The sequence below is a fragment of the Triticum aestivum genome, chromosome 3A (genome assembly GCF_018294505.1).
Source record: "Triticum aestivum cultivar Chinese Spring chromosome 3A, IWGSC CS RefSeq v2.1, whole genome shotgun sequence".
NCBI classification, from domain to species: Eukaryota; Viridiplantae; Streptophyta; class Magnoliopsida; order Poales; family Poaceae; genus Triticum; species Triticum aestivum.
Window position 1 is genome coordinate 434,491,738 of NC_057800.1, and position 15,412 is coordinate 434,507,149.

Here is a 15,412-nt window from a genome sequence, read left to right on the forward strand (position 1 = left end):
AGTTGGTGCGCATCACGCTAACATTGCCAAAGAGGGTAAGCAACTCTTTGATCACTGAAGATTCGTGCTCGTCTGGTGGTAGAAAATGATAATGTCGTCGGCGTATAACGAAACACTATAGGCCACATGTCGCGTCATTAGTCGTTGCAAGAGGCCCACTCGACTTGCAATTTGGATGAAAGAGTTCAGGACGTCGATGATCAAAACGAAAAGCATCGGTGAGAGAGGATCTCCCTGGCAAAGGCCCCCTGCGTGGAAGATGGGTGGGCCATGGATGCCGTTAACAAGGACATGTGTGGAAGCAGATGCAAGGGTGATAAAAATCAACTCCTGCCAACGCACGCCAAAACCCGAGTGAGGGTTTCAAGGACGAAAGGCCACAACACCAAGTCTAAAGCACGGGCGGTGTCGAGCTTGAGAAGCATTCGGGGTGTTACTTTAGAACATGACAAATCTTTCACAACACTGCGGCAATTTTACCAGTTTTTACATGGCAATTCAAAAACTTTCGCTGGGAGTGGTTATTTTGAGCGAACGAAAACGCTCATTCATTCCTCCCTACCTGGGGACGAATTGTTTGCTTGGAAGGGCCCGTATGTTGCGGTCCTAGAGAAAATAATTAGTCCCCAAAAGTCGGTTGTCCAAAACCAAGAATAAAAAGCAACAAATAATAGATGAGAGAAAAGGTTTCATCAAAAATGCGACCATCAACTACGCAACAAAGAATAGATGGGAGGGAGGCTTCACCAACTCTTTGTATTAGTAGAGATTTTAATAGTAGAGGCAAGATGCAACCGTCAAGTCTTGAGCTGTCCGGCATGGACCCACTGTGTCTGTCCGAGTAGAGCAAAACTAGCGGAAACGTGAACCAGGGGATTTCAAAATCGAGCTTCACCAAACATTCCGCCGCGGACACCAAACAAGTAAAGAGGGATAAAAGGAGTGGCTCTGGTTTACGTCCTCTTCCTCCTCTACAATTACATTGTCACTTGAGAGAGAAACCACAGCGATGGGATGCGTGTCCCCTACAAAATTGCAGTCTAACTATTCCAGCAGAGATCTCGACTCGGACTCCGTTGCCTTCTCACTGAGCGATCTCTCCAAAGCTTTGTCAGCCTGCATGATAATGCAAAAAATGCGACAAACCGTAAGATTGTGCAACACTCCTGAATAATTCTTTGGACTGTTCGTTTTCGCGTATGATTTTTATAGGTGTAACAGTAGGTTCAGACGAGCAAACCATCTTCTGCCAGTCGGTGAAAAACGTGATGGCGGAGAGAAGCGTGGTCTGCGAGATGGATCCACAGACGACGCCAATCCAAAGCCCCTTTTCCCCCATCTTGAGCACAAAACCGAGGAGCATCGCCATGGGGATTCCGAGCAAGTAGAAGGAGCCGAGGTTGACGTACGCGCCCACGTGCTGCCATCCGCATCCTCGAGCGACGCCTGAGCAAGAACGTACGCACAGGCACAGAGATGTTAGTAACAAGAAGAGTGGCTACGTTTTGTTGGAAACGATAGAGAACTTGCAAGGTCATGCAGTTGCTCCCAGAACTCAGAAATGAATGTGACCTGAGAGAACCCCTTGCAGGCCATCGGTGACCACGGTGATGCAGACGAGAGGAACCATCACGGCGACGGCAGATGCCACCTCCTCCTCGCTGCTGTAAGCACGGCCCAGGAGGCGCCGTGACAGCAAAAGACTTCCACTGACGACCACCGCCTCTGTCACCGCGACCGACATCACGACCCGGACCGCCGATCGAGCTCCTTCCGGGTTCCCAGCACCCAATTCGTTAGCTACTCGCGTGCTGTTCGTTAAGAAATACAGAATCAACTATCAAACCGAAACTATTTCCACATCGGCCGTGTATTAACTGCCTTGAAAGATCGTACCTTCCAGCAGCTCCAAGTCCAGAAGGTATAGTAAAGAGCAATGTGACGCTCGTGAGGCTGTGAAAATAGTAAAAGTAAAAATGTAAGTTCAGCCTTCTTATACTAGAAGCAGATTTAAGCCACATCAAACAGTGCACATTTGGTACCATATTGAGAGCACCGAGGTTTGAAGCTCGGGGTTGGGCAGAAGCCCCGACATGAGAATAAGCAGCTCAAACGACCACCACTCAAGACTGAAAACGAATGTAAACATTACATGATTAGGCACATAAATGCGAAGTTAATTCCATTCCAATTAGGTTCTGGTGGTTGGTTACCATATCATGAGCGCAGAGGGCAGAGCTAGGCGCAGGAACACACCCACCCCCCTGAAGGCCTTGATGGTCGGCGGCGTGCGCGTCTCCTTGCAGGAGCTCGACATCGCAATGTAGGCCACGAGCATGGCCACGTTGAGCCAGTATGAGACACTGATGGCCAGGGCGGCGCCGGTGTACCCCATCCCGGCCCTGAACACCATGACCCAGCACAGGGGGACGTGGAGCGCCAGCGTGACCACGGACGACAGGAGCAGCGGCATGATGAGGCTCTGCGACTGCAGGAACTTGGTGATGGGCTGGATCACGGCGTTGGCGAAGAGCCCCGGGATGAGCCACACGATGTACCTCCCGGCGCCGTGCGCGATCAGGGGGTCCTGCCCGATCAGCACCAGGAGATTGCCCATGAACGCCCACAGGAGCGACAGCGGGACGCACGCCACCAGGAGAGTGACGATGGCTGTGTACATGTGGAGCCCCAGAGTGTGGTACTGCCTTGCGCCGTAGGCCTGGCCGCAGAGCGTTTCCAGTGCGCTTGCCATGCCGGTCTGTATGAATTCAGCATAGTTTATGTTGATTACTTGCTGAATTCAGCATAGTCATATGAACCTAATTTCTTCTTCCAAGTAAACTGACTTTTGCTAGTGGTGGAAATTTAGGCTGATATATAAAATGGTGTGAAATCCATTGCAGAGAAAAAGATAGTTTGAACGGTTCTTCAGAAATGACTGCTACGTACTTTGACGGCTGCGGAATAAAATACTAGTACCACTTTACACCAATCAGAAATCTGATGGCATGTCACCCACTAGTATTCATTCTAACCAGTCTCGATAATTCCTACTTAGAAAAACACAAAGTCACTACGAGACGGAGGGAGTACTCTAAAGTCCTAAGCCAATGGAATAAAGAACATGAGTTAGTCTCTCGTTTTTCCTTGTCTGTATCTCAAGATGGAAAAGGTCCTTGGAACGATCTCGATGAGCTAAGAACACGCACCATGGAAATCAAGGCTAGATGTCTAGGACGTACTAGCTACTAAGAGGCGAATGGAAACTGAAGGGGAATAAACGAGCGGAGAGGCCATAAACGGAACTGAATATGCGGAAGCGGGGGGGGGGGGGGGGGGGGGGGGGGAGGTGGGGATAAGAGCGGTGTGCGTACGAGCAGGCTGAAGCCGGAGACGGAAGCGAGGGAGGTGGCGATGGCAGCGGAGGAGAGCGGGAGGACGCCGGGGAGGTGGCCGACCATCATGTTGGAGGACACCTGCACCGCGTACTGCGACAGGCTCACGGCCACCATCGGCAGCGCCAGGTACGCCAGCTTCCTGGCCTCGCTCCGCCAGTACCCCGTCGCCTCCTGGTCCTTCCGCGGCAGCAGAGGCGCCTCCGCCATCGCGCGTGGGGTGCGCCCGAGAGGGATGATCTTCAGTCGCGGGAGGGAGGCCTCTCGAAGCGCTGTGTGCCCGTGCTCGCGGCCTGGGCACGGCGCCGCCGCCGAGTCGTGGACCGCACGCGCTGGGTTTATTATTGGACCGCACGCGCTGCGTGGGTATTAGTAATGTGTTTGCAATGGACCGCTGCCTGGGCACGGCGCCGCCGCCGTCGTGGTCGTGACTGTTACAAGAGAGAGATAAGGATTGTCGTGGAATATGATGGATGTATTATTGAGCCTTGAAAGCAAGTATATATTGAGTACAAAACTTGAAGAACAAGACACCTCTTCTGGAGATAAGTTAGAAAACAAATTACAAATCCTAGACTATCAAATACATGTACTTCTATCTCAAATATATCTCTAACATCCCCCGCAGTCGTAGCGGTAGCGTTGCGAACAACAGAAACGTAGCAGACTATCTCAAATATATCTACCGCACGTCCGGTTAAAACATGATGGCGTTATGAGCATATAACGTGGATCCTGTGCGTGTTGGTCCAGGTCCAAGGTCTGTGCTGGAAACAAAATTGGAAAATGTGGAATGCTACGCTATGGGCCCCACCTGGCATTCAGCACTGCCATGTACGTAACGAGGTTGAGGATAGAACGAGTCTTCTACCAATCGGAACTGCTGCGCGGACGACAACAGTATGCACGACAGATGAACGATGCGGGATCAAACGGTCTGCTGGACTCTGCTACATGCATGGACGGACAGGGATCTGTTGTCGTGCATGAATCGTGCGCACAGCATCGTGTGTGTAGCACTGCTCTCTACCAATCGCTATGCTAACTTTGTGATGCCCACGTCAATCCCCAAACAAGGCTTTCAATCCCTTTCCTCTTTTCTCTGAAGTCAAGGCTCATGCTACTAATTTGGTCCACCTACGAGCCTAGCCGAGTGAGTCAATTTATTAATACACCATATGCTATACTCTCTCCTTCTATCTATATAGGACCTAATGCATTTTTTAAGACCGGCCTTTGACTATTGACACGATTAATAGTACATGACATGCACAATGTGAAAAATATATCATTGAAAGCTCCTTTCACACACGAATTTACCGGTGTGCTTTGTGTAAGTTGCATGTCATATATTATTGCTTTAATATTTGGTCAAAGTTAGACTCGAAAAACACATTAAGCCCTATATAGATGGAAGGAGGAAGTACCTGATTTTTAAGGCATCACAGTCAATCAAGGTCTCCAAACTAAAACAGGGTCATCAGGTTTTGAAAGAGCTTTTTTATTTAATTCTTTTAATAATTTATTATGCTTCTTAATTTTGAAGATTTCCTTGTAAATTAAACTTTGAATTTGGTTGGGTCAACGATCTTTTAAATTAATCAGCAGCAACCGGCCTATAAAGACATACCAATCACACACACCCTTTCACCACCTAAAAAAATATTACATGTCATATTGTAGCATCAAAATAGTACATGCAGCCACCAACACAAAAAATTTCCTCTCATAATTATAAGTTGATTAACGGATAACAGAGAATCACACCGCGGAAGGCCCACCAAAACACACTCCATTATCCCCCCACTTGCCAAATCAAATACTCCATCAGTTTCAAAATATAAGGTGTATTAGTTTTTTGAAAATTCAATTTTTTTAACATTAACCAAGTTCAGAGCCAAAAAATGACATCCGCAATACTAAATAAATAAAACATGAAAAATCATTTCATGATGAATCTAACGAATCAATTTGATATTTTGAATATTGATATAGTTATCTATAAATTTAGTCAGACTTGAAGAGATTTGAGTTTTCAAAGAACTAATACACCTTATATTCTGGAGCAGATGGAGTAAAAGAATGTGTGTATTGCTTTTTTGAAAAGTCATTTTAAAAAATTGACCAAGTTTAGAACCGAAAATATCAGCATCCACAATACTAAATAAATAAATATGAAATTCATTTCATGATGAATCTAATGATACGGATTTCATATTATAAATAGTGTATATTTCTCTACAAATTTGGTCAATCTTAATGAGGTTTGACTTTTCAAAGCACTAATACACCTCACATTCTGAAAGAGAGGGAGTAAAGAAATTACGAAAATCCAACAACACCAACAGCGCAGCAAAGCGTCCATCCCTTGTAGTATTTGTATGATTAGAGAACTTGGAAAGCCATTGGTATTGCAAAGTCCTCTTTTGAGAGTCAGAGTGAGCGAACAATAAGAATCTTATAAAATGCTACGATAGATGAGTCTAATGCATACATAATAGGGGCTCAGGCGCCACTATGTGGGGCATGCTTGTGTTGTGATCTTTTCTCAGCACATTAGGCCACTTTCTTTTGCCCTTGGTCTCAGTCCAAAGCGATTTGAGTTAGCAATGGTAGTTTTTTTAGGGATTAGCAATGGTAGTTAAGATATATAACATTAGGATCTAATCACCTCGTATTAGTAGATCAAATACATTAACCAAGAACAAAATAAGGTCATATGTGTAGACATACAGATACTATATTATAAGAGTTTAGAACCATGCTTGATCAACCATATCCACGAACTGAATTCAGTTATATGCTAATGTAGTGTTGATTACATCTTGTAGTTGATTACTATATGGTTTACTTGGTGGAAGATTATATGTTCAGATCCATTATGATATTTAATACCCTCTGATCTTGAGCATGATTATCATTTGTGAGTAGTTACTTTTGTTCTTGAGGTCACGGGAGAAATCTTGTTGCAAGTAATCATGTGAACTTGATATGTGTTTGATATTTTGATGGTATGTATGCTGTGATTCCCTTAGTGGTGTCATATGAACGTCGACTACATGACACTTCACCATATTTGGGCCTAAGGGAATGCATTGTGGAGTAGTTATTAGATAATGGTTTGCGAGGGTGACAGAAACTTAAATCCTAGTTTATGCGTTATTCCGTAAGGGGCTGATTTGGATCCAAAAGTTTAATGCTATGGTTATATTTTATCTTAATACTTTTCTCGTAGTTGCGGATGCTTGCGAGGGGGTTAAACATAAGTAGGAGGCTTGTTCAAGTAAGAACAACACCTAAGCACCGGTCCACCCACATATCAAATTATCAAAGTAGCAAACACAAATCAAACCAGCATGATGAAAGTGACTAGATGAAATTCCCGTGTACACTCAAGAACACTTTGCTTATCATAAGAAACTGTTTTGGCATGTCCTTTGCCTCAAAAGGATTGGGCTAAATTGCTGCACTTTTTGTTACCGTTACCGTTACTTGCTCGTTACAAATTATTTTGCTATCAAACTACTCGTTACTTATAATTTCAGTGCTTGCAGAGAATACCTTGCTGAAAACTACTTGTCATTTCCTTCTATTCCTCGTTGGGTTCGACACTCTTACTTATCGAAAGAACTACGATTGATCCCCTATACTTGTGGGTCATCAGCAGGCCATGCAGAGGGGAGGGGGAAGGTGTCTAGAGGACTCCCTCAACGCGGAGAGGCCACGGGGGCGCTTGAGAGAGCTCGAAGATGACACGTTTACGCGGTCATGGTAGAGGAAACACGGACAGCACGCGGACACGGCTGTCGTGGAGTGGGGAGGAAGAAAGAGGAGGGGTCCAGGGTGCGCGTGGACGAAGGGGGGTATGAGCGATGTTGTAAACATGGTGTGGTGTCGAGAGCACGATGACCGGTCAGTGGCTGGGGGCCCCAAATCCAGAGCGCGTCGAACAACATGCCAGACGCGTGCTCACCGCGTGAACATGGCCATGCGTTCTGGGTGGCCTAAGTGTGTATGGCGTGTTAGGCACTCCCCCAGTAGATGCTAGGAAGAAGGGGACAACCGAAGAATCTTAAGTGGAGACTGAACTGAGCTCAAACATGAATTAGCAGCCAAGTGTTTGATTACTTGTGAGGGAAATTCACATGTCCAAGGGGCATCATGTTTGGATGAGGATAATCATCCACTAAGGTGACTAGCTTGGCAAAGTTTCAGCTCAAAAGGACAAGCCTAGATGACACTTGCTTTGCAATATGCCCCACTGGACAGAAATGAGAAAGTTGAAGTTGTGCTCGAATGGATGAATGGATTGATCTGAAATTTGGGGTAGGATGATCATAAGGACATATGAAGTCACTGTAAAAAAATTATACCATTTGGATAAACAAAAATGGTACTTCCTTCACAGTGGTCCTCTATGGACAAAAACTTAGGAAAATTCTTGAGAACTATTGGCTCAATGAAATGAGCTCAAATTTTGTGGAGGGAGGTTATAATGGTAGGAGAATGTCCTGGTAACATTTGAGAATTTATGGAGCAATATAAAATATATTTGCTTCACAAACTGAAATAATGACCAGAAACAAAGATTGGATGGTTGCTCACCATGAGCATGAAATCTTGAATATTTTTGCGTATCCAAGGTTCATATGGTCCAAAAGAATTTTGGTAATGACAGAAATATAGGTTCTTTCACAACCTAGGGCAAACAGGGTTATTCTTTTAATAGAAAAAGGAATATTCCCAAGAAATGAATATTAGGGTTGGGCTAAGATGGAAATGACATGGCCTTGGGAAAGATTTGAGGGTGACAAACCACTTGGGAGAGGAAGATGAGATGATCTTCGCAGCTTTCAAGACCACAGAGCCACAGAAAAGGAAATCCAAATAAGAAATCAAAGAAATCCAAAAGAAAAGGAAAGGGCCAAAAATCGGGGTGTGACATTTTGGGTGTAAACCTGTAGGGTGTAAGTGGGTGTTTAAGAAAAAGCTTAGGCATAATGGTACAATTGAAAAGTACAAGGCGTGGCTTGTAGCCAAGGGATATACCCAAAAAGAAGGTGAAGATTTCTTTGATACTTATGTGCTTGTGGCCAGATTGACCACCATTCGAGTACTACTCTCATTGGCTGCCTCACACAATCTTCTCTTTCATCAAATGGATGTTAAGACAACTTTCCTAAATGGAGAGTTGGAGGAGGAAAATTTACATGGAACAACCTGGTGATTTTGTAGTAGATGGTCATGAAGGAGAAGTGTGCAAATTACTAAAATCTTTGTATGGTTTGAGACAAGCACCTAAGCAATGGGACGAGAAGTTCAAAAAAACTTTGACATCTACGGGCTTTGTTGCAAACAAAGCCGATAAGTGTGTGTACTATCACCATGGTGGGGGCGAGGGAGTTATACTGTGTTTGTATGTTGATGACATACTTATTTTGGAAGAAATCTTATGGTCATTGTGTTGGGGAACGCAGTATTTCAAAAAAAACTACCTACGATCACACAAGATCTATCTAGGAGATGCATAGCAATGAGAGGGGAGAGTGTGTCCATGTACCCTCGTAGACCGAAAGCGGAAGCATTTAGTAACGTGGTTAATGTAGTCGAACGTCTTCACGATCCAACCAATCCAAGCATCGAACGTACGACACCTCCGCATTCAGCACACGTTCAGCTCGATGACGTCCCTCGATCTCTTGATCCAATTGTGGACAAGGTAGAGTTCCATCAGCACGACGGCATGGCGACGGTGATGATGAAGTTACCAGCGCATGGCTTCGCCTAAGCACTACGACGATATGACCGAGGTGTGTAACTGTGGAGGGGGCACTGCACACGACTAAGAGAAGACTTGGTGTGTATTTGGGGTGCCCCCTTCCCATGTATATAAAGGGGGAGGAGAGTAGGCCGGCCCTAGAGGGGCACGCCAAGGGGGGAAGTCGTACTTGGACTCCCGGTCCAAGAAGGATCCCCCCCCCCCTTTCCTTTCCGAAGAAGGGGGAAGGGGGAAAGAGAATGAGGAGGAGAAGGAAAGCCCCCCCAACCCTAGTCCAATTCGGTTTGGGCTTGGGGGGTGCGTGCCTCCACCTGGCCGCCTCTCTCCTCAAGGGCCCATGAAGGCCCATTAACCCCCCGGGGGTTCCGGTACCTTCCCGGTACTCCGGAAAATACCCGAAACACTTCGGAACCATTCGGGTGTCCGAATATAACCTTCCAATATATTGATCTTTACCTCTCGACCATTTCAAGACTCCTCGTCATGTCCGTGATCTCATTCGGGACTCCGAACAATCTTCGGTCATCAAATCACATAACTCATAATACAAATCGTCATCGAACTTTAAGCATGCGGACCCTACGGGTTCGAGAACTATGTAGACATGACCGAGACACATCTCCGGTCAATAACCAACAGCGGAACCTGGATGCTCATATTGTCTCCTACATATTCTACGAAAATCTTTATCGGTCAAACCGCACAACAACATATGTTGTTCCCTTTGTCTTCGGTATGTTACTTGCCCGAGATTCGATCGTCGGTATCATTATACCTAGTTCAATCTCGTTACCGGCAAGTCTCTTTACATGTTTCGTAATGCATCATCCCGTAACTAACTCATTAGTAACATTGCTTACAAGGCTCATAGTGATCTGCATTACCGAGAGGGCCCAGAGATACCTCTCCGATACTCTGAGTGACAAATCCTAATCTCAATCTATGCCAACTCAACAAACACCATCGGAGACACCTGTAGAGCATCTTTATAATCACTCAGTTACGTTCTGATGTTTGATAGCACACAAGGTGTTCCTCCGGTATTCGGGAGTTGCATAATCTCATAGTCAGAGGAACATGTATAAGTCATGAAGATAGCAATACCAATAAAACTAAACGATCATTATGCTAAGCTAACGGATGGGTCTTGTCCATGACATCATCCTCTAATGATGTGATCCCGTTCATCAAATGACAACACATGTCTATGGTTAGGAAACTTAACCATCTTTGATTAACGAGCTAGTCAAGTAGAGGCATACTAGGGACACTATTTTGTCTATGTATTCACACATGTACTAAGTTTCCGGTTAATACAATTCTAGCATGAATAATAAACATTTATCATGATATAAGTAAATATAAATAACAACTTTATTATTGCCTCTAGGGCATATTTCCTTCACATTGAGGAAGTGAAAGATTTTTGAACCAAAACTTTGAGATGAAAGACCTTGGAGTAGCTGATGTTATCTTGAACATCAAGCTTGTGAGAGGTAATGATGGTGGGATCACTCTGTTGTAGTCTCACTATGTAGAGAAGGTTCTGGGTCGCTTTGGATATTCAGAATGCAAACCTCCTCCAACACCTTATGATTTGAGTGTGTTGATTTGGAAGAATGAAGGAGAAACAAAGGATCAATTGAGATTTTCTCAACTCATTGGCTCGCTTATGTATTTAGCTAGCTCTACAAGGCCTGACATCTCATTTGTTGTGAGTAAACTAAGACCATTTGTTTCAAACCCGTGCGATGTTCATTGGCATGCACTTGAAAGAATAATGCGCTATCTAAAAGGTACTACGAGTTATGAACTTCACTATACCGGGTATCCAACAGTAATTGAAGGTTATAGTTGAAGGAAATATGCCCTAGAGGCAATAATAAAGTTATTATTTATTTCCTTATTTCATGATAAATGTTTATTATTCATGCTAGAATTGTCTTAACCGGAAACATAATACATGTGTGAATACATAGACAAATAGAGTGTCACTAGTATGCCTCTATTTGACTAGCTCGTTAATCAAAGGTGGTTATGTTTCCTAACCATAGACATGAGTTGTCATTTGATAAACGGGATCACATCATTAGGAGAATGATGTGATTGACTTGACCCATTCCGTTAGCTTAGCACTTGATCGTTTTAGTTTACGGCTATTGCTTTCTTCATAACTTATACATGTTCCTATGACTATGAGATTATGCAACTGCCGATTACCGGAGGAACACTTTGTGTGCTACCAAACGTCACAACATAACTGGGCGATTATAAAGGTGCTCTACATGTGTTTCCGATGGTACTTGTTGAGTTGGCATAAATCGAGACTAGGATTTGTCACTCCGATTGTCAGAGAGGTATCTCTGGGCCCTCTCGGTAATGCACGTCACTATAAGCCTTGCAACAATGTAACTAATGAGTTAGTTGCGGGATGATGCATTACAGAACGAGTAAAGAGACCTACCGGTAACAAGATTGAACTAGGTATTGAGATATCGACGATCGAATCTCGGGCAAGTAACATATCGATGACAAAGGGAACAATGTATGTTGTTATGCGGTTCGACCGATAAAGATCTTCGTAGAATATGTAGGAGCCAATATGGGCATCCAGGTTCCACTATTGGTTATTGACCAGAGAAGTGTCTCGGTCATGTCTACATAGTTCTCGAACTCATAGGGTCCGCACGCTTAAATGTTTGTTGACGATATAGTATTTATGAGTTATGTATGTTGGTAACCGAATGTTGTTCGGAGTTCCGGATAAGATCACGGACATGATGAGGAACTCCGGAATGGTCCGAAGATAAATTTTGATATATAGGATAATAGTGTTTGGTCTCCGGAAGGGTTCCGGAATTCACTGGAAGGGGTTCTGGATGTTTCCCGAAGTGTTTGGGTACAAGAACACTTTATTTGGGTCAAAGGGGAAAGCCCACAAGGTTTTTGGAAAGCATAAAAGGAAGTTTGGCGGAGTCCAGAGGCCAGATGCCAGCGTCCCTGGCGTCAGGGTCTAGACGCCGGGAACCCTGGCGTCTGGCCCCGGAGTCCGAGAAGGACTCTTGCCTTTCGGGTGAAACCGACTTTGTCGAGGCTTTTACTCCAAGTTTCGACCCCAAGGCTCAACATATAAATAGAGGGGTAGGGCTAGCACCCAAGACACATCAAGAAACACCAAGCCGTGTGCCGGCAACCCCGTCCCCTCTAGTTTATCCTCCATAATAGTTTTCGTAGTGCTTAGGCGAAGCCCTGCGGAGATTGTTCTTCACCAACACCGTCACCACACCATCGTGCTGCCGAAACTCATCTACTACTTCGCCCCTCTTGTTGGATCAAGAAGGCAAGGACGTCATCGAGCTGAACGTGTGCTGAACGCGGAGGTGTCGTATGTTCGGTACTTGATCGGGGCAGATCGTGAAGATGTACGGCTACATCAACTGCGTTGATAAACGCTTCCGCTTTCGGTCTACGAGGGTACGTAGACATATTCTCCCGTCTCGTTGCTATGCATCACCATGATCTTGCGTGTGCGTATGATTTCTTTTGAAATTACTATGTTACCCAACAGTGGCATCTAAGCCAGGTTTATGCGTAGATGTTGTATGCATGAGTAGAACACAAGTGAGTTGTTGGCGATACAAGTCATACTGCTTACCAACATGTCATACTTTGGTTCGGCGGTATTGTTGGATGAAGCGGCCCGGACCGACATTACGTGTACGCTTACGCGAGACTGGTTCTACCGACGTGCTTTGCACACAGGTGGCTGGCGGGTGTCAGTTTCTCCTACTTTAGTTGAACCGAGTGTGACTACGCCCGATCCTTGTTGAAGGTTAAAACAACATTAACTTGACGAAGTATCATTGTGGTTTTGATGCGTAGGTAAGAACGGTTCTTGCTCAGCCCGTAGCAGCCACGTAAAACTTGCAAGAACAAAGTAGAGGATGTCTAACTTGTTTTTGCAGGGCATGTTGTGATGTGATATGGTCAAGACATGATGCTAAATTTTATTGTATGAGATGATCATGTTTTGTAACACATTTATCGGCAACTGGCAGGAGCCATATGGTTGTCGCTTTATTGTATGAAATTCAATCGTCATGTAATTGCTTTATTTTATCACTAAGCAGTAGCGATAGTCGTGGAGGCAATAATTGGCATGACAACAACGATGCTTCGATGGAGATCAAGGTGTCAAGCCGGTGACGATGGTGATCATGACGGTGCTTTGGAGATGGAGATCACAGGCACAAGATGATGATGGCCATATCATATCACTTATATTGATTGCATGTGATGTTTATCCTTTATGCATCTTATTCTGCTTGATTGACGGTAGCATTATAAGATGATCTCTCACTAAATTTCAAGGTACAAGTGTTCTCCCTGAGTATGCACCGTTGCCAAAGTTCGTCGTGCCGAGACACCATGTGATGATCGGGTGTGATAAGCTCTACGTTCACATACAACGGGTGCAAGCCAGTTTTGCACACGCAGAAAATACTCAAGTTAAACTTGATGAGCCTAGCATATGCAGATAGGCCTCGGAACACTGAGACCAAAAGGTCGAGCGTGAATCATATAGTAGATATGATCAACATAGTGATGTTCACCATTGAAAACTACTCCATTTCACGTGATGATCGGTCATGGTTTAGTTGATATGGATCACGTGATCACTTAGATGATTAGAGGGATATCTATCTAAGTGGGAGTTCTTAAATATGATTAATTGAACTTTAATTTATCATGAACTTAGTACCTAATAGTACTTTTGCTTGTCTATGTTTTTGTAGATAGATGGCCCGTGCTGTTGTTCCGTTAAATTTTAATGTGTTCCTTGAGAAAGCAAAGTTGAAAGATGATGGTAGCAGTTACATGGACTGGGCCCATAGCTTGAGGATTATCCTCATTGTTGCACAAAAGAATTACGTCCTGGAAGCACCGCTAGGTGCCAAACCCGCTGCGGGAGCAATGCCGGATGTTATGAACGTCTGGCAGAGCAAAGCTGATGACTACTCGATAGTTCAGTGTGCCATGCTTTACGGCTTAGAACCGGGACTTCAACGACGTTTTGAACGTCATGGAGCATATGAGATGTTCCAGGAGTTGAAGTTAATATTTCAAGCAAATGCCCGGATTGAGAGATATGAAGTCTCCAATAAGTTCTACAGCTACAAGATGGAGGAGAATAGTTCTGCCAGTGAACATATACTCAGAATGTCTGGGTACCATAACCACTTGACTCAACTGGGAGTTAATCTTCCTGTCGATACTGTCATTGACAGAGTTCTTCAATCACTGCCACCAAGCTACAAGAGCTTCGTGATGAATTATAATATGCAAGGGATGGATAAGACGATTCCCGAGCTCTTCGCAATGCTAAAAGTTGCAGAGGTAGAAATCAAGAAGGAGCATCAAGTGTTGATGGTCAACAAGACCACCAGTTTCAAGAAAAAAGGTAACGGGAAGAAGAAATGGAACTTCAAGAAAAACGACAAACAAGTTGCTACTCAAGAGAAGAAACCCAAGTCTGGACCTAAGCCTGAGACTGAGTGCTTCTAATGCAAAGGGACTGGTCACTGGATGTAACACCCACGATGCGGCTATATATCCCACGTGTCGGGGCACGACTTAGAGGCATAACCGCATGGTAGGCATGTCACAAGAGGGGTAATCTTTACGCATCCCATGTACTGAAAAAGAAAGGGATAAAGAGTTGGCTTACAATTGCCACTTCACACAATACAAATATATATCATACATCATCCAGAATACAATCAAGGTCCGACTACGGAACCAAAAGAAAGACAACCCCAAATGCTAGATCGCCGATCGTCCTAATGTCTACTACACAACCTTGTAATCTGAAAATATAAAAACAGCAAGGTAACTAATGGTAAAAGTGAGCATAAACGGTATTGCAATGATAGGAAACAAGGCCTAGGGTTCATACTTTCACTAGTGCAAGTCCTCTCAGCAATAATATCATAATTGGATCACATAACTATCCCTCAACATGCAACAAAGAGTCACTCCAAAGTCACTAATAGGGAGAACGAACGAAGAGATTATGGTAGGGTACGAAACCACCTCAAAGTTATTCTTTCCAATCAATCCGTTGGGCTATTCCTATAAGTGTCACAAACAACCCTAGAGTTCGTACTAGAATAACATCTTAAGACACAAATCAACCAAAACCCCAATGTCACCTAGATACTCCATTGTCACCTCAAGT

At 44.4% G+C, this 15,412-nt stretch overlaps 1 protein-coding gene across 1 annotated transcript; it reads right to left on the reverse strand.

Moving 5' to 3' along the window:
- Positions 1-654: 654 nt before the first annotated feature.
- Positions 655-3,913, reverse strand: LOC123061534 (protein DETOXIFICATION 14). Its single transcript, XM_044484669.1, has 7 exons — positions 3,375-3,913; positions 2,214-2,758; positions 2,043-2,129; positions 1,897-1,953; positions 1,573-1,811; positions 1,241-1,446; positions 655-1,116 (listed from the first exon to the last, which is right to left on the reverse strand). The coding sequence occupies exons 1-7, from the start codon at positions 3,603-3,605 to the stop codon at positions 1,045-1,047; spliced, it is 1,437 nt and encodes a 478-aa protein (XP_044340604.1). The 5' UTR covers positions 3,606-3,913; the 3' UTR covers positions 655-1,044.
- Between the last annotated feature and the right edge of the window lie 11,499 nt (positions 3,914-15,412).